Source organism: Hyperoodon ampullatus, assembly GCF_949752795.1.
Source record: "Hyperoodon ampullatus genome assembly, chromosome: 14".
NCBI classification, from domain to species: domain Eukaryota; kingdom Metazoa; phylum Chordata; class Mammalia; order Artiodactyla; family Ziphiidae; genus Hyperoodon; species Hyperoodon ampullatus.
The window spans coordinates 44,002,254-44,022,596 of record NC_136927.1 but is presented as its reverse complement, the minus strand read 5'-3'; the positions used below and the strand labels follow the sequence as shown (position 1 = coordinate 44,022,596).

Here is a 20,343-nt window from a genome sequence, read left to right as displayed (position 1 = left end):
CAGCTGTGAGCAGAAACGAGGGAAAGGTCCTTCACTTCAAACCCCAGGTTGTGACCTTTGAGAACCTCCTCACCCACTCGGAGCCTCAGCACACACTGCCCACTCCAGAGCCCCTCCGTGTCTCCCTGCACCTCATCTGCAGAAAGGGCTCAACAGAACAGCTCAATTGAGACTGGTAGCACTCTTGGGGCCGCGTTGCCACCATCTCTTAGGAAGGCACGTTCCAGTTCTGGTTCTGGTCCGCCTTCAGCCATCCTCAACTAGTGTTCAGTTCTCGGGCTGAGGCTCCTGGTGCCTCTTCCAAGTCCCACTTGAGGTTACTTCACTGAAAACCATTCACCTAACTGGCTTTTCTTTCTGGATTATTTTCTCCCTTAGTGCATTCTGTTTTCTGGACTGTATCTCTCCCGCTCCTCAGAGACGGAGTATCCTCGATGCAAGAGCCTATTAAAGGAGCTGGTGCTCCCTGGAATAGAGGGCACGCTTTGGGCCTGTCCACACCGGGGAAGCTCATCCAAGGATTCTGTCTTTTAGCCAGAGCAGGTCAAGTAGCTAGCAGGGACACACATGTGGTGTCAAGCCTCTGTTGGCATTGTTTGGTCTTGAAGACTAAGAGGTGGCCTTAAAGAGGACAGTGGCTTCAGGTGAGGAGCTCTCCTGCCCCACACTTGCTCTGCACATAGTACACAAAGGTATCAAACTTAGTGAGCTTAAAGGGTTTTTTCTCCAAATTTTTATGAACTAGTAATTGCAGTGTGCTTTTTTTTCTTCCAGATATTTGCATGTTTCCTGGATTTTGCATCTTTTGAGTAAAGATGTATTCTTGGGCCACAACAGCTGGAAATATGATGCTGGGGAATTTTTTTTTTTTTTTTTTAAAGAAGGAGTATACTACTTGTGATTAGAGTCAAAATCAAGGCATAGTTATCTTCCGTCTTAATTTTTACTGTAATGTTTGTATGTGTCAACAGTTGAGAGGTCTTTCTGACCTATTTAGATTTGCTAGCCCTATTTTAGAACAGGAAACTCTTGAAGGAATAAAAGCAAGGAGGTGGGGGGGACTAAGCATGTCTGCATGTCAGGAGTGGTGCTAGGTGGCTCAAATATCTCTTGACCAAAAGACTGCTTCTTCAAATACCTGGATTCCAAAGATGATTATTAATGGGAACTGAGGGTTATTTTTACTTCACCACATAGCCTCTCCTGAATTGGTAGACCTGGATTCCAGGTTCAGCTCAGTCCCCACTAACTGTGTGGCCTTAAGCATATTATGTTATATTATTCAGATGTAAACTGAGAAGTAAAATTTATGAACTATAATGACCTCCTGCGTGTTTCCTAACTTCTCATAATTATCTGATCAAGATTCTTCAACAAACATTTACAGTTTGGTGGGCAATAAAACAATTTGAAAGCAGTTTTGTATTTTTATAACGATTGGCAGGAAAAACATGACACCAACCACTTACGAGCAAACAGGTTTAGTCTTGAACGTTGCAATCTGATGGTTAACAGCTAAGTGTACTGTACTTAGCTCCATCTTCTTAAGTTTTCTCCATCCCTAGTGCAAAGAGAAATGATTTACAACATAGTACCTGAATAAACAGAAGTATTTTTTTGGTCCAAGTGAAATGCTTTACCGCTTCTCTTTACATAAAATTGATTCCCTGTTTTGTTTTTTTTTAAATAAATTTATTTATCTTTGGCTGCATTGGGTCTTTGTTGCTGTGCACGGGCTTTCTCTCATTGCGGCGAGCAGGGGCTACTCTTCTTTGCAGTGCACGGGCTTCTCATTGTGGTGGCCTCTCGTTGCAGAGCACAGGCTCTCGGCACGCGGGCTTCAGTAGTTGTGGCACACGGGCTTAGTTGCTCCACGGCATGTGGGATCTTCCCGGACCAGGGCTCAAACCCGTGTGCCCTGCATTGGCAGGCAGATTCTTAACCACTGCACCACCAGGGAAGCCCCTGATTCCCTGTTTAAAAGGAGACTTATTTCTGAGGATCTGTTTTTTTCCTTACTCCATTTCTACACTGTTCACACAGTGAAGTACCTCCAGAACTCAAAAAGTTTTTGAATTAGCGCATAATTGTTGAGGCAAAATCAGCAGAAGTCAGACGTAAAGCCAGAAAGTATTTCCGGTGAAAAACAGCAAGGACAAGGCCAGAAAATATAAAGACCGAAAAGGCACTAGCATGATCAGCAAAGAACATTTCTGAACACAAAGGGGAGATTCGGCATGTAGGGCAGGCAGGAGGGCAAGCAAGGAATTGTTCCAAGACCAGACTGTGGGCTGCTGCCAACAGAGACCTGGTAGATCTCATCCGTCTTTTATCTCCAGTGACCGGCCCCACGCTTAGCAACTAGAGTCTGCATCCTACCTGACTGCAGAAATATTCCAAAGGTGGGAGTGAAAACATCTAGCACCTGTAGTCAGTCCAATGCAAGCCATTAAGATGACCCGTCTCAACTCAAAAATAGGAAGACACTGAGTCTAGGAAGCAGAGGATACAACCCAAGGGCAGGAGGGAAGACCCTGGATGACAGCTGAGGCCCAGTCTGTTTTGGAGAGAGGGCTGAGGGCCCAAGGAGGGAGATTTCCCAGGAAAAAAAAAAATGGGGATTTGAGATTTGATGCTCTTCTTGGTAATTTGCAACAACTTAAAGAAGAGCAGATAACACAAGGAGAAAAGACAATTATAAAATTGAAGAAAAGCAAACAGTTGACAAGAAAGGACGTATAATAATAGCATATATAGGAAATGTTATTTAAAATAATTTATTGCAATGGGCTTCCCTGGTGGCGCAGTGGTTAAGAATCCGCCTGCCAATGCAGGGAACACGGTTTCGAGCCCTGGTCTGGGAAGATTCCCACATGCCGCGGAGTAACTAAGCCTGTGTGCCACAACTACTGAAACTGTGCTCTAGAGCCTGCGAGCCACAACTACTGAGCCCACGTGCCACAACTACTGAAGCCCGCGCGCCTAGAGCCCGTGCTCCGCAACAAAAGCAGCCACTGCAATGAGAAGCCCGCGCACCGCAATGAAGAGTAGCACCTGCTCGCCACAACTAGAGAAAGCCCGCGTACAGCAACAAAGACCCAACACAGCCATAAATAAATAAATAAATGAATAAATATTTTATTGCATTAAGTATGTTGGGAAAAGAGGTCAAGGGAATGGGGCTAGAAATTCAGTATCAAGTATCATAGCAGGATGCCCATAGTGTCTAAAATGAGTATACCAAGAAAAAGCAAATTTTTAAAAAAAGTGTATTTTTAAATGAAAGCTCCAGAAGAAATGACTAAGAGTGAAGTGTATTGAATCAGTTTAGGAAGATGAAAAATTTCCGGAATGGATGGTGGTGATGGTTGCATAACACTGTGAATGTACTTAATACCACTGAACTTAAAAATGGTTAAAATATTTTTTTTTTTTTTTTTTTTTTTTTGCATTACACGGGCTTCTCACTGCTGTGGCCTCTCCCGTTGCGGAGCACAGGCTGTGGACGCGCAGGCCCAGCAGCCATGGCTCACGGGCCTAGCCGCTCCGCGGCATGTGGGATCTTCCCAGACCGGGGCACGAACCCGTGTCCCCTGCATTGGCAGGCGGACTCTCAACCACTGCGCCACCAGGGAAGCCCTTAAAATATTTTTTAAAAGAGATTAAAATAACTTTTATGTTATGTATATTTTATCACAATTTTTAAGAAAAGGGGGCTTCCCTGGTGGTGCAGTGGTTGAGAGTCCGCCTGCCGATGCAGGGGACACGGGTTCGTGCCCCGGTCCGGGAAGATCTCACATGCCGTGGAGCGGCTGGGCCCGTGAGCCATGGGCGCTGGGCCTGCGCGTCCGGAGCCTGTGCTCCGCAACGGGAGAGGCCACAACAGTGAGAGGCCCGCGTACCGCAAAAAAAAAAGAAAAAAAAAAAAGAAAAGGAATGATGTTCAGATACACATTACAACATGGATGAACCTTGGAAACATTATGTTAAGTGAAATAAGCCAAACACAAAAAGAGGAATAACTGTATGATTGATTCCACTTTTATGAGGTACCAAGAATAGTAAATTCCAAGAGAAAATGTAGATTGGAAGTTACCAGGGGTGGGGAGGGGGCTGGGGGTTGGGGTGGGGGGCGAGGAAAGGAATGGGGAAGGACTGTTTAACGGGTTCCAGGTTTTCTTTTGTGAGGATGAAAATCATGTTTTGGAAAATGACACTGGTGATGGTCGCACAACATTGTGAATGTAATTAATGCTACTGAATTGAAAACTTAAAAATGGTTAAAATTTTATGCCATATATCACAATAAAAAAGTATGTATTGATTGGAAAGGAAACATTCAGGGGTGATACCAATGTCCTACATCTTGTTTTGGGTGATAGCGTACATTTGTCAAAGCTCGACGGATTTCACACGGAAGATCCGTGCATTTTACTGTATGTACAATATAATTAAAGTTAATAAAAAGTTTAAAGTAGTTGCCTCTAGGAAACATGGGGAATGGGTAGGGAGGCTGCTGCCTTTTTCATTACAAACCTTTTGTATTACTTTTTAAAAACCACGTAGGTTAATTATTTTGGAAAAACTTAAAAAGTAATTTAAAACTTCTCCACTCCAATTCCAGCCTCACCAAGCACCTTCCTTCGCCGGCGGCTCCAGTCCAGAAAATGAGCGAGCGGAACAGCCGGTGCAAGGAGTCGGGTCGGCTCCGCAGCTGTGCACCCGAGTGTAAACGTGTACCTGATCTCTACCTCGGCTGCCCCCAGGGTTTGGCCAGGTGTGTGCATCTTCCCGCAGGGGCCAGAGACCGGCTTGCGGATCCCGCTGCCGGGAGGCGCAGAGGCAGACCACCGAGTTCGAAGTCCCGAGCTCCACAAACGCCGAGATCGTTGGTGGGTTCCAGATCCCGCCTACAGAGACTTCCGGGCGAAAACGCCCCGCCAGTCCCGCCTCGCGGCACAGCCGCTTCCTGCTGTCGCGGCCAATCACCGGCGTGCAACGCGGCCTGCGGGAGTGCTGGAAGCCGCGGGACGTCCATCTTTCTTGATGGCAGGAAAGCTCCCCTAGGCTCCCACCCGTTAAAACTCACCTGCACGGCCATTGTATTTAAGGGCAAGTGGACAATGAGAAGCCAGACCGGCGCCATCTTTGATACGGTCAAGGGACGGCGCCCTTAAGAGCAGCCAGTAACAACTGAAGCCCGGATGTCGCCATATTTTCTGAAGGCACCTTACGTGGGGCGGGGGTGGTCCCTTAACCCGGAAGTGACTAAACGCCGAGGGTGTTTATTTGTCCCCATCAGAATCCCGAATCCCAAACAGCCAACCCTGCTACTTCGGTTCCCTCGGCTGAGTTCGGAGGCCAAGACTGGGCGGGGCCCCGGGCTCGGGAGCCCTTCCTGTGAACGACGAGTGCTGAGGCCAGACGAGGGGAGCATGCGGCCGCTGCTCGGGGCTGGAGGCCCCATGGCGTCGCCCTCGGCCCCGCTCCTGGTGCTGAGACCGGGGGAGACTGCACCTGGTTGCAAGAAGCCTACGGCCGTGAGCTTCGCGGATGTGGCCGTGTACTTCTCCCCGGAGGAGTGGGGGTGTCTGCGGCCCGCGCAGAGGGCCCTGTACCGGGACGTGATGCGGGAGACCTACGGCCACCTGGGCGCGCTCGGTGAGGCCCCGGGTCAGAGTCCGCCTGCTCCTTCACTGGGGTTCACAGGGGAGATGACATAAGGACCCAGAGGATTGTGAGGCCTAATCCCGCACTATTCCACCAAGGACACCAGCCACCTCCCATGCCCAGCGCTTAAGGTACCCTCTCGGGAGTCCTTCCATCTCGCATCCGCTTCCTTCAGGCAGGAGTACTGCAGACGCTGTCCAGGTTGAGCCTAAATTCTGAGGAGGTGACCTCACCCTGACAGGGGGATGCCATCTTCCCAGGGCAGCCTCTCAGGCCAGCACTGTGATCCCTGTTCTCTCCCAGGATTCCCAGGCCCCAAACCAGCCCTCATCTCTTGGATGGAACAGGAGAGTGAGGCTTGGAGCCCCGCCGCCCAGGATCCTGAGGAGGGGGAAAGCCTGGGAGGAGCTCTGAGAGGTGAGGGATGGTCCCAAGTTTCCTCCAACCCCAGTATTCCAGGGCTTCCTGTTTAGCAGTGTTTTCTTTCAGATCGCCACCTCCAGCATCCCTAAAGGAATGAAAGAGTCAACAGATGTTGGATACGGGAGAAGGAAAAGAGGCAGACCTGATACAAATTTTTCAGAATTTGGTACAGTAGTCAAGTTGAGACCAGAGTAAGATAATCAGGAGCCCAAGTCTGAGACTCCCTCTGGTAGAAGCGCTGTTCATTCTCCCCTTTTCAGGAACAACTAAAATCCCCTAAGAATGAAAGCAGCTTCAGGTCTGCCTTTCACATTCTCAAACACGGCAAAGCAGTAATTGGCCAGTAATTGACAACTTGGTTCTTCTCCTTTCACCATCCCTCAGCAGAGTGATCTTGAGCAAATACCTTTACTCCTCTGTAAATGTCTTAACCCTGCAAAAAATTGAGAAACCACAATAATAATAGCTACTGCTTATTTATTTATTTATTTATTTAGGCTGCATTGGGTTTTAATTGCTGCGCGCGGGCTTTCTCTAGTTGCAGCCAGCGGGGGCTACTTTTCCTTGCGGTGCGTGGGCTTCTCATTGCTGTGGCTTCTCTTGTTGCGGAGCAGGGGCTCTAGGTGTGCGGGCTTCAGTAGCTGGGCCACGTGGGCTCAGTAGTTGCAGCACGCCGGCTCAGTAGTTGCGGCGTGCGGGCTCTAGAGCGCAGGCTTGGTAGTTGTAGTGCACAGGCTTAGTTGCTCCGGCATGTGGGATCTTCCCGGACCAGGGATGGAACCCGTGTCCCCTGCATTGGCAGGCAGATTCTTAACCACTGCGCCACCAGGGAAGTCCTGCTATTGCTTACTGAGCATTTACTAAGTACTTAAGATGCTTTTACTCATTTAATCCTCCCAACAAACTTGTGAACTAAAGAAACCATTATGATTCCCATTTGACACATGAGGAAGCAAGGCCCAGATAAGTCACTCTTAAGAGATTTGAACCCTGTTTACCATCCTTTAGAGCCTGTGTGTTAATCACTGGGCAGTACTTTTCTGGCACTTCCTTAAGTAAAAGCATCCTATAACCTGAAATGATATAAGCGAATGTGTTTTAAAATGTACCTTGATTCCTGTTTCCTAGGAGATGCCCCAAACAAAAAGGAAGAGGAACCTGAGACAGGGCCAGGAGCCAAAGGATCCCAAAAGACTCCTAGGAAGGAGAGGCCTGAAGAGCTGGTTAAAAACAACCTTGACTCAACCATCAGCAAAACCTCGGCAAGTGCAGAGCCACCCAGGAAAGCTGCCTGTGACCAGAGCGCAGGTGCGCAGCCCCCGGTCCTGGTGCCCAGCGTAGATGCTCAGGCCAGCCAGCGGCGCCACGTGTGTGCAGACTGCGGCCGCCGCTTCACCTATCCCTCGCTGCTGGTCAGCCACCGGCGCATGCATTCGGGTGAGCGGCCCTTCCCCTGCCCCGAGTGTGGCATGCGTTTCAAGAGGAAGTTTGCCGTGGAAGCGCACCAGTGGATCCACCGCTCCTGCTCTGGGGGCCGGCGGGGCCGGAGGCCCGGAATCCGGGCTGTGCCTCGGGCCCCAGTCCGAGGTGACCGGGACCCGCCGGTGCTGTTCCGGCACTACCCGGACATCTTTAAAGAGTGCGGGTGAACGGCTCTCATTGGCTGGGCTTGAGCCTGACCTCAGCGCTAAGGACAAACTGGGCCCTGAGGGAGGCTCCTGAGTCAGGGATTTGGGACCCAAAATTCATCCCTTGGTTTTCCCTCAAGGATCCCTCTAGTTTCCAAACTTGTAAAAATAAAAGTGCCTGTAAAGATTCAAAGAGATTAAACTTGACACCCCTTCTCCCTAGTTTTTCTAAAAAAATGAAGAGAGTGAGATGCTGGACTTTTCTCAAAGTGTTATCTCAGTAGCAGGTGCAACCAAGATCATGTGCAAACAGTGTCTCCAAAAAAAATCCCCACTGCTTATCTGCAGCAGAGGTAAATGCTATGGGGGACTAAGGCCGAGGAGGAGGCCTCAGATGTAGGGCATGGTCTAGCCCCGGGTAAATGACACCAACAGGAGGCTCAGGCAGTGAAGTGGGTGGAAAGAATACAGAAGCACCGGGTGCAGACCTAGTCTCTGCAACTTGCCCCCAAGGCGTAGCTGGTAAGTCACATGCTTTCCCTGAGCCTCGGCTCCTTCATCTGTAAAATGAGGGTCAATAATATCTACCTCAAAGGGTTAGTGTGAAGACTGAAATTGTAACAAGATAATCTGTATGACACAGTAAATGTGCAATAAACATTTGTTGAAACACAATGGAAAATGATAGTCGATATTTTACACTTCAGACCATGAAAAGAAGTCTGCTAAGGAGGCAGGGATGGATAGCAACAGCTGTGTTTCACAGATGAGTAAACTGAGGATCAAAGTTTCACCACTACAAAGCTGGAAACTGGCACTGTGCCCGCACATATCTACCACTTCCTATGAGCAGTCAGATCTGGGCAGAACAGGGGTCGGGCTCAGGTGAGGGTGAAGTGAGGGAGCCAGTCTCTCCTGTCTGGGGGAGTCTCAACAGGAAAATGAGAGCCCCGCCAAGGCCAGAGACCTTTGGCAGTCAACATTCAGTGACCATATATTGAGTGGCTTCTGTTGGAGAGAATGCCAGGTGATAAGGGAATAAGATGAGGAAGGCTAATTTCCTTTATTCAGCAAACACTGTCTGAAGACTCTGGGGTTTTGTGCAGGACACCAGGGACACACTGACTCAAGTCCAGTGTTCAAGACAGTGATTTGGGCTGTGATGGAGGAAGTCCAGAGGCACCACTTAACCCATCCTGGTTGGTGATATGCCAGGAAGTTTAGCTTGGAGAAGGAGGTGGTTGTGCTTCCCATAGCATTAAGAGGAATTGGTATGTAGTGAGATTTTCAGGCAGAGGAAGCAGCGAAGGAGCCTTATTTCCTAAAAAGGATAAAAGAGGGACACAGCATGGAGTAAACGTTAAGGGCATGGGTTCTGGAGTCAGACTGTCTGGGTTCAGATCCTGACTCAATTGCTTTATAGTCGTGGGCAAATCACTTCTTGCTCCAAGTTACCTCTCTCTGCCTTAGTTTCTTCATCTGTAAAACCCGGATAATAATAGCACCTACCTCATAAGACTGACATAACAATTAAATGAGATAACACAGAAGATAACACAGAATGGTGCCTTGCATATTAGTGTTTAATAAACATTGGTTATTATTCAAATACAACACAAAATAATATGTGAGGAGGACCAAGAGGAGACCGAGGAAGGTTTTCTGGAGGAGGTGGTTCAAACTAGCCTTGAAGGATGAGAAAGATTTCAGCCAGGATGGGCATGTATAGGGAATGGTTGGCAGTTCCACTTTATTGAAACATAAAGATTGAAAGTAAAGAATAATGGACGACAGATGCAGCCAGAGAAGTGGGACCAATCTGGGAGGACCAAAGATCCCAGCGGGGTCCTTGAAGTTCACCCTGTAGGCACTGAGGAGCCATAGAAAATCCCCGAGCAGTAGCAAGGCTGTTTGACAGGTCCCATCAGATGTCTTTGCCGGGACTTCCCTGGTGGTCCAGTGGTTAAGAATCCATCTTGCAATGCAGGGGACGCCGGTTTGATCCCTGGCCAGGGAACTAAGCTCCCGCGTGCTGCGGGGCAACTAAGCCCACGCACCACAACTAGAGAGCCTGTGTACCACAAGGAAGAGCCTGCGTGCCGCAACTAAGACCCAATGAAGCCAATAAGTAAATATTTAAAAAAAGAAAGATTCTTAAAAAAAAAAATGTCTTTGTCAAACAGTGTGGAGTGTGTTCTGTGGGAAGAGCCTGGACATGAGAGATCTGTTTGGCGTTTGCCTCCAGGTAGAAGCGATCAGGAGTGGGACAAAGCTAGAAAGCAAGATTCTTTCTTGCAGTTGCTCTTGTTTGCTGACCTTGGAATTGGGAAGAAAGATACTCCTGAGAGGCTTCTGCCATAGAATTTGCATGGCTCAGTGAATGAACAACATGAGCTGTGAACAGGTAAGCAAGGGCCCTGGGCACTGGGCAAGGGGCAATCAGGAGTGGGAGGGTGTGGTGGTCCAGGGGTGACCAGTACTGGAGGGGGCGAGTCAAAGAGGAGGGGGAGCTGGACAGTGGAGGAGCCACCAAGGAGGGGGGAGCAGAACCAGGCACAGTGTGTCAAGCAGAGCTGTCTCAGCACAGGGCAAGTGCTGTCTGCTCTTTCTCGTTTATCCAGTTAACAAATATCTACAGGGACTTCCCTGGTGGCACAGTGGTTAAGAATCCGCCTGCCAATGCAGGGGACACGGGTTCCATCCTGGTTCAGGAAGATCCCACATGCCATGGAGCAACTAAGCCCGTGCGCCACAACTACTGAAGCTGGTGTGCCCTAGAGCCCGTGTACCGCAGCTACTGAACCCACATGCTGCAACTACTGAAGCCCGCGTGCCTAGAGCCCGTGCTCCACGACGAAGAGTAGCCCCTGCTCACCACAACTAGAGAAAGCCCGCACCCAGCAACGAAGACCCAACGCAGCCAAAAAAAAAAAAAAAAGAAAAACCAACCAACCAAACAAAAAACAACAACAACAAAATATCTACTAAGCATTTACCATGTACTAGGTACTATTCTAAGTGCCAAGGTATAGCAAGGAAAACAGACATAGGCATCCTCTTGGACTTTACATTCGGGTAGGGTGGGGAGAGACAAGTGATAAGCCAGTACATAAATAAGACAAGGTACTGTAATTGCAAATAACAAGCACTACAAAGGAACTAAAACAGAGGACATACTGGAAGTGCCTGTTGCGGGGGGATACCTAGGTCAGGCCTTGGTGAGGAGACGCTTGAGCTGAGATCCAAAGGATGAGAAGGAACCAAAGGGCCACTCAGCGTGGCCAGAAAAAAAAAAAAAAAAAAGCCAAGGGGAACCCGGTAGGGTCACAGGATGTGGGAGTGGGGGAGGGCAAGGTTTCAGAGGCGGGGGTGGGTGAGTGCCGGGGCAGGGTGTGGGAGAGCGGGGTTTCTAAACGGACCAGCAAGTGCCAAGTTCTGAGGTAGGGATGAGTTTGGGTGAGGTGCCGAAAATGAGTTTGGAGGCAGGGGAAGGAGGGTGGGGAGTGGGAAAGGGGCAGGTCACAGAGCTCTTGCCATGATGCGAAGTTTGGATCTGATTCTAAATATACTGGGAAGCCACTGGATCATTTCTGTTTTTGTTTTGTGGTAAAATATATGTAACAAAATTTACCATTTTAAATATTTTTAAGTGTACAGTTTAGTGGCATTAACATTGCCCAACACTGCTCAACATTCATGATGTTGGGCAACCATCACCCCTGTCCCTCTCCAGAACTTTTTCATCTTCCCCAACTGAAACTCTGTACCCCTTAAACAATAATGCTCTATTCCCCCTTCCCCCAGCAACCACCATTCTACTTTCTGTCTTTGTGAATTTGACTACTTTAGGAACCTCATATAAACCCCTCGGGGGTTTTAAGCAGAGTCTCAAGGGTCAAGGTAATCCGGTTTGCATGTTAAAAACCCACTCTGGGCTTCCCTGGTGGCGCAGTGGTTGAGAGTCCGCCTGCCGATGCAGGGGACGCGGGTTCGTGCCCCGGTCCCAGTCCGGGCGGATCCCACATGCCGCGGAGCAGCTGGGCCCGTGAGCTATGGCCGCTGAGCCTGCGCATCCGGAGCCTGTGCTCCGCAACGGGAGAGGCCACAACAGTGAGGCCCGCGTACCGCAAAAAAAACAAAACAAAACAAAAAAAAGCACTTAGAGTCTGGCATGCAGTAAGTGATCGATCAAGATAAGCTAATATTATTAATGTCTTAGTCACATCACAGAACCAACTGCAGCTCTTGCCTAGTCGGCCAATGTTCTGTTAGGGGAGCTTGGAAATGGAAGCACATTCAGATGGAGCATGAAAGCAAACGAGTCCTGTCATCCAGTAACTCATCTAACTTTTTTCTTTTTTTTAACATTTTTTTTTGGCTACGCCCAACAGCATGTGGAACTTCCCCAACCAGGGATTGAACCTGTGCCCCCTGAATTGGAAGGTGAAGTCTTAACCACTGGACCGTGAGGGAAGTCCCTAACCTTTTTTTAAAAAAATAAGTTTATTTTTAAATTTTTATTTAGTTTTGGCTGCATTGGGTCTTCGTTGCTGTGCGCGGGTTTTTCTCTAGTTGTGGCGAGCTGGGGCTACGCTTCGTTGCGGTACGCGGGCTTCTCATTGTCGTGGCTTCTCTTGTTGCAGAGCACAGGCTCCAGGCACTCGGGCTTCAGTAGTTGTGGCACGTGGGCTCGGAAGTTGTGGCTCGTGGGCTCTAGAGCGCAGGCTCAGTAGTTGTGGCACACGGGCTTAGTTGCTCCGCGGCATGTGGGATCTTCCCGGGCCAGGGATCGAACCCGTGTTCCCTGCATTGGCAGGCGGATTCTTAAGCACTGCACCACCAGGGAAGTCCCTCGTCTAACTTTTTATACTACAATAATGACTTAATAACGAGAATCCAGTTTGTTTCACAATGTCAGCAGGGGCCAGTAAATTTGAAGCGTTCATGTTACTTTTCTGGGAGCCTGGAGGAGGCAGCGCCAGGAGGCGGTGGAAAGGCTCGCATTAGGAGTCTGAAAACCCCGAGTCACTAATGGGCTGCCTGACCTTGGGTCATAACTGGGTTTCAGTTCCCTTCTGTAAAATGACTGAACTCTAAGGGACTGAGAGGCATTCGGCCCAGTGTCCTCAGTGAGAGCTAGTAAATGTGTGGAAGTACTATAGACAAACAGACTGACTATAAGGCACAATCACTGTAGGAATATTTAAGAAACTATTAGAGGAATGGTGGGGGGCTGGGGGAGAGGACATTCACTGAATATTCTTATGTACCTTGTAAATGAAAACACAAAAAAACAAAAACCTGAGAAATGAATTAGTTTGCCAATAATAGAAACATATTTTAATGACCGGGTCACTGAGTGGGCCTTCTTGCGGGGATCGGGAAGAAGACATTTGGCCGGACAGCCCCTCACTCCAAGCCCGGCGTCCCCGTCTCCCCAACCCCTCGCCGCCGCCAGCCCTCCCTCACCCGCACCCGCGCCTCACCTTTCACCCACCCGACCTGAGCGCGGACGCCGAAGCGGCTGCGGCCATCTTAACTACGGGCAAGAGGCCCTTGCAAGGCCACTAGCGGAACAGCAAGAGAAGACAACTCGAGGGGGGAATATACCAGATCATCAATGCCAGGCCGACACAGAAGCTGTTACATGCCTTTCGCTAAAGAAGAAGGACGGTAGAGTGTCACCATCTCTTCCGAGGGCTTCTTCATTTCCCGGCCCTGGGACCAACGAGTTCGCGTAACGGGCCGTTTCCCGCCATCCTAGAGTGGCCCCACCCAAAGCTACTTCCGGTCGTCTGGGCCCGGAGGGACCCACCCCCACCCAGCACCTCAGGCTGAATCACCAGCGTCCCAACCCGAGGATATGGGGGTGAGCCCAAGACTCCGACCCCGGCCCTGCTCTGGGATCCCTGCGCAGGTGCCGGTGAAGGCCGGGCGGGAAGGAGCTGGAAGAAGGCCGAGGGCCACGGGCTTCGTGAAGGTGGCCCTGTATTTCTTCCCCGAGGAGTGGGGATGTCTGCGGTGGCATACCTTAACCTGGCCGTGCTCGGTGAGATCCAGCGTCCCGGATCTCTGAAAAGGGAAGGGGGTGGGTGGGACGAACAGGGCCAGGTGCCTGAATCCACTGAGCCTGACTCCAACAGAGTCAGGGTGACTCTGTTTCCCGGCATCCTCGCCAGATCAGCCTAAATTCATAAGTGACCCACTCCGGTCAGATTTCAACACTGCAAAAACTTCTAAAAAAAAGTTCAGAACCTGTACCGGCCTTAAAGGCGCATGGCACACTAACCTCCACGGACTCAAACCAGATCTTTCCCTACAGGCAAGCCATCTCCTTGACTCCAGCTAAGTAGAATCTTTGTTCTTTGGACATGCTTCTAGCTTAATGAGCCTTTGTTCTTGCTATTCTGCTGTGTTATACACTGACCTCCAACTCTAACACCCTTCAATGCCCTTTTCAAATGCCATCTTCAAGAAATGGGGGGGAGGGATAAATTGGGAAATTGAGATTGACATATATACACTACTATATATAAAATAGATAACTAATAAGGACCCAGTATATAGCAAAGGGAACTCTACTCAATACTCTGTAATGGCCTATATGGGAGAAGAATCTAAAAAAGTGGATATATGTATGTGTGTAACTGATTCACTGTACACCTGAAACTAACACAACACTGGAAATCAACTATACTCTAATAAAAATTAGAAAGAAAGAAAAGAGAGGGAGGGAGGGAGGAAGGAAGAAAGAAAGAAAGAAAGAAAGAAAGAAAGAAAGAAAGAAAGAAAGAAAGAAAGAAAGAAAGAAAAAGAAAGAAAGAAAAAAAGAAAAGAAATGAAATTCCTCCTGGAGCTCTTCTGCCCTGTGCTGGAAGTCTCCTCTAAACTGCAGCTCTGTGTCCATCTCTATAGCCCTGAGCACAATCTGCCCAAAGGTCCTCTCTGCACCTGTGCCAGCAAAGCTCCTACCTGGTATCTCTCTTAGAGCAGGTACTTTACCTTGGTTCACCAATGTCTCCAATACCTGGAACATCTAGAACAATGCCTGGCACACATGAGGTGCCCAGTACATTTTCATTAAATGAATGCGTAGGTAGTCTTAAGAACTGTTTATTGGATGATTAGGGTTCTTCTCCAGTTTTGCCAGACCCCAAACCAGCCCTCATCAAATGGGTGGAGCAGGAGACCCAACTGTGGGGTACAGGTGCTCAGGATCCCCTGGAGGAGGAAGCCTAAGAGAAAGCCAGAAAGATGGGAAGTGGAGGTGATGTCCCAGTGTCAGCTGTAAGGGAAAACGTTTGTTGAGCAAGAAACACCACCCATGTGCTCTTTACTGCTAGCGTTACTAATTTTCTCTGACCTGAACTTATGACACCCACTGGAGGTTGCAATCTTGACCTTCTCTTTCTCACTTAATTGGCTTTGAGGCATCCAAGTGGTCACATGATTAGGTCACACTGTATGAATTATCCAGACCATAGGTCAGTGGCAGTGTGTGAATTCAAGTTTAGGATGGAGGCAGTTCATCTGTCTTCCAGGTCCCTGGTTCCTATAACAGCTGCCCTTCTGGTTGAGAGTATCTCTTCTGGTTGGCCCTGGAGTGGGTGGGAATGTCCCTGACTTGGGAGCCCTCAACTGGCCAATTCAGTCTAGAAGGGGGCTTCCAGGGCTGGGTACCCATCTGAATGCTTCTGTCATTGTGAAGGTTGATTCTATCACCTGAACATATGTAGGCCTTGGAGAGTTAACAGGAAAAAAGGTAAGTTTTGAATCTGCTATGTTTCCCAGCACTCACTCAGAAAAATGATACGTTTGGAAGGGGTGAGCAGAAGTCTCTCTGGGAGTTGTCATGAGGCTCTGGGGCCAGAGACACTGACGTGGCCTTGGAGCCTGTGGCCAAGGCTCCCTGTAGTCAGGACTTTCCTAGGCCCTCAGTGTGTGCCCAGCTTCAACACCTGGCACTCACACTACACCTCATCCCCACCCCAAGTGCAGTCATGCTTTACCTTTACCTTCAACTTGGCCCAGTGCGCTCTGTTTTGTGTTTTTTTTCTTTTTTCTTTTTTGACCACACCATGCAGCATGCAGGATCCTAGTTCCCCAACCAGGGATCAAACCTGTACCCCCTGCAGTGGAAGCACAGAGTCCCAATCACTGGACCTCCAGGGAAGTCCTGGCCCAGTGCACTCTGGAGAGGGACCCTTTACTTGCAGCTTGTGCAGTACCTCTCATGCTACTTGCTGACTCACACAGGCAAGCAGGCCTACTACTGTCCCCACAGTGGGAGGTGCTTCAGCCAGAGGCCACTAGTAGACCCACCAGATTGGTACCATGGCCCTCAGGGTCTGACCCAGGGGTGCAGACTCTGCCCAAGGTTCTTCTCCAGGAGAGTCCAGACCCCCCTGCCAGCTTTCAGCACTACCCAGGGCTCTTCCAGTGTGTGATAGGGATGGGCACTGACAGGTGACAAAAAGCCATCACTCTTAATGGAAATTTTCTAGTTTCTTTTGTGTCCTTCAGGGGGCCTGAGAGGCTAAGAGAACTTGCTGGGGTTGAGCCCCTGGGCAACTCTGCACCCTTAGTCCTTACCCTCCACGGACCACCCTACAACAAGCCTCTCTCCTTGGCCAGGCTAACCCCTCCCAAGTTTATGTCTTCCCCTTCCCTCCTGCTGAGATCAACTCTTTACTTGCCCAGCTCCCCTAGGGAGAAGCAGCCACTGGATACAGGGTGTCAGGCGGAAGCCTCAGGGGGGCCTTTGGAAGGAGGCAAACAGACAAGAGCTCCAGAGTAAACCCCAGAGCTGCTGAAGATGTGAAGTGCATGTCCATGAAGTGTGTGAAATGCTGTGACTGATTTAAGTGGCCAAAGGAAAAATATCAAGGCTTCTTAGGGCAGGGTATTTATGAAGGCTTGTGGGAAGCACAGACTAGACAGTCAATAAATGTGTCCGGTGAGAGAGAGGGTTTGGAGGTAGAAATGATGGAGAGAGTTGGTGCCATTTGCTAAGACAAAGACCCCAGGAGGGGCAGGTTACGGGAAGAAAGGGATGAGTTCAGTTTGAGCCATGCAGAGTCCGAGGTGCTTGTGGGCCATCCATGCCGGGGCAAGGTGGCAGGTGGCTCTGTGATCAGGAGTTCAGGAGGTAAATAGATGTTCGGGAGACGTCCTGTAGGGCATGTCGGGGGAGCGTAAGCTTACAGAAAGAGGGTCCTTCCGACCTTTCTCAGACCTCACCCTACTCTTCCCCAGTCGCCCCCACGATCTCCTGAAACAGAAGCTCCCATAATTTCAGGCTCTATCAAGCTTCCAGTAGAGAAGGTTCTTTTACCCGCTCCATTTTTTTTACCCTCAACATTGGGGGAAGCCTGCTGTCACCCAGTGATGGCCAGCGACGAAATTGAACGTCTGAATTAACAGCGCGGAGCGGCCTGGGGTCTGGGCTGGAGGTCGCTGTTCCAAACCTGGGCGGGGCCGCGGCTGCGCCTCCAGCGCGACGGGCGCGGGGACCCGGCGGGGAAGCCGGGCCGCAGCGCCTCCGGGGCCGGGCGCCAAGCTCTGGGGAACGCCGCCTCCGGGCTGGTGGCAGCGCCTCCTCGGGCGCCTGTAGCCGCCGCGGCCATGTTGGCTGAGGGCTCGAAGACAAAGCCACCTGGAGACACCGGGGCGGCGTCATCTGGGCACGATGGCGCGGGAGCGAAGTTCGTGGGGCCGCGTTGCCGCCATCTCTTAGGAAGGCATCTTCCAGTTCTGGTTCTCGGTGCACCTTCAGTCACCCGCTCTTAGTGTTCAGCCACCCCCGTGGGCCCTCGAGGGGCCGTCCCTGGTCTCCCGGCCTCACGACGGCGACCCGACCCTCGGGCCCGGCCACGGAGCGTTCTGGATCGCGGAGGCTCCGCGGACCCCGGCGGGTAGGGGTGGCGCTGGCCCGCTGCCGGGGTGGCACTTACGATGGCGCCGCCCACGGCCCCGCTCCCCGCGCGGGAACCTAACGGGGCCGGGCGCCAGGGGGGGACACCCGAGCCCCTGAGCTTCGCGGACGTGGCCGTGTACTTCTCCCCGGAGGAGTGGGGGTGTCTGCGGCCCGCGCAGAGGGCCCTGTACCGGGACGTGATGCGGGAGACCTACGGCCACCTGGGCGCGCTCGGTGAGGCTCCACCTGCTCGCCTGCGCCCACAACCCCGTCCACCCCGCCCAACCTCTGGGTCCTGCACGTGGAGTGGGAGGCCCCAGAAAGTCGCGACCCTGGGCGGCGGCCTCCCCCGCAGCGTGGGCTTTGCGTTCTTCTCCCCCAGGCTTCCGAGGCACCAAGCCAGCCCTCATCTCCTGGGTGGAGGAAGAGGCCGAACTGTGGGGTCCAGATGCCCGGGATCCTGAGACGGGAGAGTGTCTTAGAGAAGCAGACACAGGTGAAGTAGTGGGTACTTTGTCCCGTGGGGACTTCCTCTGGGTCTGACCCATCCTGCTACCCTCTGCCAACTCCTTACCTGCTCATCAGTTTTCCCCCTGAATTGCTTTCCCAGCTAAGGTTGTTATGCCTGGTCCCTGCCTAGCTCTGGATTCAGCCTAGAAAGGGGCTGTGAGTGTAACCCAGGCATACCTGCCTCACCACTCCCAGGTCCGCGGTATCTGAACCCCTCACATCCAGTTGGTCTCTAAGCTCCTTGGAGCTCCGCATCACCCCGTCTGCTGTTTGCCTGCTCTCTAGCTCCTCTGCCACCTCCTCTGTTTTAGTTTACTTTCTTTTTGTTGTATTTTTGTAGCAGCCTCCTTTCTCTTGGCTTGCACGGTTTTCTTCCTCCACTTCATCCTGTCCACCTGTTGCACAGTGCCCAGCCCCTCTGAACTTGTCAATGCCAGTCACCTTCATGCCTCTCTTTGTGCTGCATCCTTACCATCCACTCATCCTCCGTGATCCAGCTAAATTGTTATCCCTCTGACCCCCATTTCCCCAGCCCGGAGGTAGAATGTACTGTGCCCCTGTTCCTTCCCTCTCTCTCTGTCTCTGCAGCTTTTCTTACCATCCTGTGCAGCTGAGGAAAGGGTGTCACTCCTAGCTTCCCTGCCTGTACCAAGCTGAGTCCCAGAGGCAGCTGTGGGTCCAGAAGGTGCTCGTATCTAAGAGGCTTCTCTGTCCCCATATGGGCTGTGGGTATCAGGGACCAGGATAAGCCAGGGTCTGAGCTCTCCCCTTATCTCCCAGCAGGTTCCAGAGACAAGGAAGAGAAAGGACAAAGAGAAGGGACCGAGGCACTGGGGAAGATCCTTTCTGCGGACGCTCAGCCTCCCGAGCTGACGGCTCTCAAACCCTTTTCTGCTGGGTTTTCTTATGGCTGGGAGCAGCCATCGAAGGTGCCTCGCCGGGGTCGCCCACCACTCTGTGCCCATCCCCCGGTCCCCAGGGCAGACCAGAGGCACGGTTGCTACATGTGCGGGAAGAGTTTCGCTTGGCGCTCCACCCTGGTGGAGCATCTGTACACCCACACGGGCGAGAAGCCCTTCAGTTGCCCTGACTGTGGCAAGGGCTTCAGCCAGGCCTCCTCTCTGAGCAAGCACCGGGCCATCCACCGAGGGGAGCGGCCCCACCGCTGCCCGGACTGTGGCCGGGCCTTCACCCAGCGCTCCGCCCTCACCACCCACCTCCGGGTCCACACGGGCGAGAAGCCCTACAGCTGTGCTGACTGCGGCCGCTGCTTCAGCCAGAGCTCCGCCCTCTACCAGCACCAGCGGGTCCACAGCGGCGAGACCCCCTTCCCGTGCCCAGACTGTGGCCGTGCCTTCGCCCACGCCTCAGACCTCCGGCGCCACGTGCGCACCCACACGGGCGAGAAGCCCTATCCATGCCCAGATTGCGGGCGCTGCTTCCGGCAGAGCTCCGAGATGGCAGCCCACCGGCGCACCCACAGCGGCGAGCGCCCCTACGCCTGTCCGCAATGCGGCAGGTGCTTCGGCCAGAAGTCAGCCATGGCCAAGCACCAGTGGGTCCATCGGCCCGGGGCAGGGCGGCGCAGGGGCCGGGGTGCCAGTGGGTTGCCTGTGCCCCTGGCCTCTGGCCGAGGGGACCTGGACCCACCCGTGGGCTTCCAGCACTACCCAGAGATATTCCAGGAGTGTGGGTGATGGCCTCAACGGTGACAAGGCAAAGGGTGAAGATCTAGACATTGTCTGAGGCCCAGGGTGGCCTCAGGGGCCTGAAACTCTGGCAGCTCTGGGGAAGCCACAGAATTCCCAGCCAGAGCTGGACCTGGGGGAGGAAGACTGTTTCATCTTAGGCCTTCATGAGCTTCATCTGCTGATACCTTGTTCCCTACTGTCCCAGACTCTAGAAGACCCCTTTGCTGAGTTAGGGCTGAGGTTAGAACCCCCACTAGACTTTCACTGTGGGGAAGAAAAGGCTGTTTCTAAGAGGATTGAGGTGGAGAACTTTGTTTTACCCACTGACTTTACTGCAGAAGTTAAAAACTGATGGCCGGAGTGGTTGAGAATCTGCCTGCCAATGCAAGGGACAGGGGTTCGAGCCCTGGTCTGGGAAGATCCCACATGCCGCGGAGCAACTAGCCCCGTGAGCCACAAATACTGAGCCTGCGCGTCTGGAGCCTGTGCTCCGCAACGAGAGGCC

General features: G+C 51.7%; 2 protein-coding genes across 4 annotated transcripts; both read left to right on the top strand.

Annotated features, from left to right (window-relative positions):
• The first annotated feature begins 5,452 nt into the window (after window positions 1-5,452).
• On the top strand, window positions 5,453-8,385 carry LOC307063584 (zinc finger protein 688-like). 2 transcript variants are annotated; one of them, XM_079719801.1, is made up of 3 exons: window positions 5,453-5,661; window positions 5,974-6,087; window positions 7,222-8,385. In XM_079719801.1, the coding sequence occupies exons 1-3, from the start codon at window positions 5,466-5,468 to the stop codon at window positions 7,740-7,742; spliced, it is 831 nt and encodes a 276-aa protein (XP_079575927.1). In that variant the 5' UTR covers window positions 5,453-5,465; the 3' UTR covers window positions 7,743-8,385. The 2 variants fall into 2 exon arrangements, with proteins under 2 accessions (XP_079575927.1, XP_079575926.1); XM_079719800.1 differs by lacking the exon at window positions 5,974-6,087.
• Window positions 8,386-17,675: 9,290 nt separating this feature from the next.
• On the top strand, window positions 17,676-19,844 carry LOC307063261 (zinc finger protein 747-like; the record flags this gene model as incomplete). 2 transcript variants are annotated; one of them, XM_079719286.1, is made up of 4 exons in its annotated part: window positions 17,676-17,871; window positions 18,020-18,133; window positions 18,931-19,378; window positions 19,631-19,844. In XM_079719286.1, the coding sequence occupies 4 exons, from the start codon at window positions 17,676-17,678 to the stop codon at window positions 19,842-19,844; spliced, it is 972 nt and encodes a 323-aa protein (XP_079575412.1). The 2 variants fall into 2 exon arrangements, with proteins under 2 accessions (XP_079575412.1, XP_079575411.1); XM_079719285.1 differs by having other exon boundaries at window positions 18,928-19,378.
• Window positions 19,845-20,343: the final 499 nt, after the last annotated feature.

What these genes read in the sequence shown, in the direction of transcription:
- LOC307063584 (XM_079719801.1), top strand. Translation starts at nt 5,466, where the DNA reads ATGGCGTCGCCCTCGGCCCCGCTCCTGGTGCTGAGACCGGGGGAGACT. An exon ending in CGGCCACCTGGGCGCGCTCG is followed by an intron (nt 5,662 to 5,973) that starts GTGAGGCCCCGG and finishes GTTCTCTCCCAG; the next exon opens with GATTCCCAGGCCCCAAACCA. An exon ending in CCTGGGAGGAGCTCTGAGAG is followed by an intron (nt 6,088 to 7,221) that starts GTGAGGGATGGT and finishes CCTGTTTCCTAG; the next exon opens with GAGATGCCCCAAACAAAAAG.